General features: G+C 54.5%; 1 protein-coding gene across 1 annotated transcript; it reads right to left on the bottom strand.

The window, feature by feature from the left end:
• Positions 1-487: 487 nt before the first annotated feature.
• EN2 (engrailed homeobox 2) lies at positions 488-3066 on the bottom strand. The gene is given in 4 exon segments (XM_058832829.1): positions 488-804; positions 2526-2835; positions 2837-2992; positions 2995-3066. Coding segments are annotated over 4 exon segments (855 nt in total).
• Positions 3067-3485: the final 419 nt, after the last annotated feature.

Genomic DNA, 3485 nt, shown 5'->3' with positions numbered 1-3485 from the left:
AGCAAAAGTTGTTTTTAATTTTTTTTTTGAATTTCAAAAAACAGCGTCCAATGTCCATTAAAACTGTGCTTAAGTCTATAAAAAAGTAACTTAAGCTCAAAAAAAAAAAAATCTTAAAGATAGCATCTAAAAACTCCATACAACCAAAAAAAAAAAAAAAATTTAAAAAAACCAACGAAACCAACCAACAAGCCCAAACCCCCGAAACCAAAACCAACCAACCAAAAAAAAAAAAAATTATAATCAGATATCTTGGATTTTTACACCACCTTACCTGTAAATTATATATACATAGAATATTGCAGAATTATATCTAATACACAATATTTTCACTATTAATGCTGGTATAATCTTTATACACTGGCCCTTATGTTTCTTTTTATTTTTTTTAATTAAATTATTGCATTGTATAAACTTTGCAAACGGCCCCCCCACCCCTGCCTCCCCCCTCCCTCCCTCGCTTCCCTCCCACCCCCCTTTCCCTCGGCTATTCACTGTCCGACTTGCCGTCTTTCGCCGTGGTGGAGTGGTTGTAGAGCCCCTGGGCCATGAGGTGCACTGCCAGGGAGTTCTTACTGCCCGTCGCCTTCTTGATCTTGGCTCGTTTGTTCTGGAACCAGATTTTGATCTGGGACTCGTTGAGCCCGAGCTCCTGGGCCAGGCTCTGCCGCCGCTGCTCCGTCAGGTACCGGTTCGTCTGGAACTCGGCCTTGAGTCTCTGCAGCTGCTCGGCGGTGAAGGCGGTGCGAGGCCGCTTGTCCTCCTTGTTGGGGTTCTTCTTCTTTGGTTTGCGGGAGCGGGGACCTAGGGCCGGGAGAGAGGAGAGGCACCGACACCGCCACGCTCTGCTGCGGGCACAGCTCCCGCCTGGGGGGCTCCCAGCTCGGCCGGCAGCCCCGCCTCGGAGGGAAAGGAGCCCGCTTTGTGCCTCCGCGGCCGGGGATGCTCGGGAAGCGGCGGAACGGGAGCCGCAGCCCCCGGCGCCCCCGCAGCCTCCGCTCGCTGCCCGGGCCCCCCCGGCCCCTTTCTCCCCAGTCACAAACCGAGCCTCTGTGTCCCGGGAATGCCCGGCAAGGAGAACTTGCACCAGGAGCAGAGGCACGGAGCTAAATTTTATACCCTGAACAGATTTTTATTTTATTTTTTTTAAGAAAACCTCTATACTTTCTTACCTTTTTTTTTTTTTCTTTTTTTTTTTTTTTTTTTTTTTTTTGTGAGTCACGATAAAAATTCTAATGGCAATCCTCTAGCAGTTTACTTGGCCAGAAGCATTCCGCCTCTCCGCTGCAGTGCCCATATGGCGCTGCACGGCCCGATCCGAATCCCGGGATTATTCTCGAGAATATTATTCTCGGCAGCACAAGGAGCCTTTTCTGCCCGGGCTGAGCCATTGTGAGGATGTATGTTAATTAAATATTAACAAAGGAGAGCACTGGAGAACAATGGAGTAAATTCCAATTCAGCTCTGAATATTACCTCTGAGTAAGAGTTTGTTTTCAGATATTACGAACTAATTTTCATCTCGTTTTATGATCCCTTCCTCAGCTAGCCGAATCTCGGGTGAAAATTCTACCTTGCCTCTTTTGTAAGAGAAAAACCTTTTTTTTTTTTTCTTTTCCCTGGGAGCAATCTCCTGCCTGATGTTTCCCATGCTCTCCTCCAGTGTTTTCTACTTGTTTTTAACCGGGGTTTTACCGATTTTATCGGAGCCAGCCCTCCTGTCCCTGCGGTAGCGAATGGACATTTTACCCCCTACTCGCTATTTTTTTTTTTTTTAATTTTTTTTAATTATTTTTTTTAAGATAATTTCAGGACGTTCTGCCCCAGCCCTTGCCAAGGGACGGACTCTGCCAAAGAAGTTTCCCGGCTCTTGGAAATGTCCTCCGGCCCCCAGAGCTGACCTACAGCATATGGGGGGAAATTAAAGAAAAGAAACGGCGGCGGCTCGGAGGCCTCTTTTAGAGAAATAAACGATCGCGGATTGTTTTTTAGCCAAAAAAGACTAATCAAAACAAGGCGAGGCCTATGGAAATGCCACCTCCCCTTCCCAAAACCCAGCGCGGGGGAGGTTTCCCGGCAGGGAAAAGGAGAGCTCGCCGAGAGGATGAGCGGGGAGCCCAAAGACATGTTTTTTTTCCCTCCCTCTTTGATAAAACTCGTCAGTTGGTGAGAAATGCCCCGAGCCCAGGCGGCCTCAGCTCCGCCGCGGCGGCGGGGCCGGAGGCAGGGACGCCCGTTCCCTCCTCGTCCCTGCGGCTCCGCGTACCCCCAGCCGACCCTTCATCTTCAAGCATTTTCAGGCCATTTTAAACAACTCTCCCACCCGCCAAAAAAACCCCAAAAAGCAAAACCCAAACAGAAAAAAAACCACCCCAAACCCAGAAGAAGACGGAGAGGGAAAGGGGAGCGGGGTCTTTTCCACGCCGCTTCCCGGCCTCGCGGGCCAGGGGTGCGGCGGCCCGGGGAGCCCAGGGAAGAAGGGGCTGCGGCCGCGGGGAGCGGGGCTGCGGCGGGGCAGCGCTTACCTGAGGAGGGCCGGTCCGAGTACCGCGTGCAGTACACCCAGGCGGGCCACAGCATGGGCTGGTTCCCGGCGTTGGAGCTGGCCTGGGAGCTATCCGAGTCCGAGCTCACCGACAGGTCGCCGCCGCTCAGCCCCCGCGCCTTCAGGGCCGCCTCCAGCGCCGCGGGGTCCCCCCCCTTCTTGGCGGCGCCGTGCAGGGCCAGCCCGGCGGGGCCGCCCTCCCCCCGGCCCGGCGAGCCCGCCCCGCCGCCGGGCAGCGGAGCCCCGGGGGCCGGCGCCGCGGCGGGGCTGCGGCGGCTCTCCGCGCCGGGGCCGCCGGGGCTCTCCGTCGGGGCCGCCCGCCTCCTTCCTCCGCCCGAACTCGGGCCGCAGGATGTTGTCGATGAAGAAGTTGGTGATGCGGTGCGGGTGCGGGTGGGGGTGCGGGGGATCACCGGGGGGGAGCAGCAGCCCCCGCCGCCCGCCGCCGCCGGCTCCGCGTCGCCGCCGGACTCCTGCGGCTCGGCCGCCTCCTCCCGGGGGCTCCGGCCGCCCTCCTCCATGCTGCGCGGCCGCCCCGCCGACGGCTCCACTGCCCGCCCGCCGCCGACCGAGCGCTGCCGAGCGCTGTCTCTTGTTGTTGCTGCAGTCGCTTGTTCTTTATTTTAATTTTTTAATATATATATTTATATATATATATATATATACACGCACACACGGGTGTCTATTTGCTTTCGTTTCTCCTGGCTTCGCCCGGCATTCAAAATCCAGAGTTTGAAAAAAAAAAAAAAAAAAGAAAAAGGAAAAAAATTAAAATTAAGAGTAATTTTTTAAAAAATTAAGAGACAAATGCAGGGAGACTCGCAAGCCAACAACGAGCCTGCACCACTTCCAAGTTTGCCAAAAAAATGAAAACACAGGGGCTCCGGTCCTCCCGCCGCCGCTCGCCGCCTCCCGCCGCCGCTCAGCCGCTCGTCCCGCG

This window comes from Poecile atricapillus, chromosome 2 (assembly GCF_030490865.1).
Source record: "Poecile atricapillus isolate bPoeAtr1 chromosome 2, bPoeAtr1.hap1, whole genome shotgun sequence".
Lineage (NCBI taxonomy): Eukaryota > Metazoa > Chordata > Aves > Passeriformes > Paridae > Poecile > Poecile atricapillus.
Note: the sequence above shows the minus strand (reverse complement) of the source record. Positions and strands in the feature narration are given on the sequence as shown.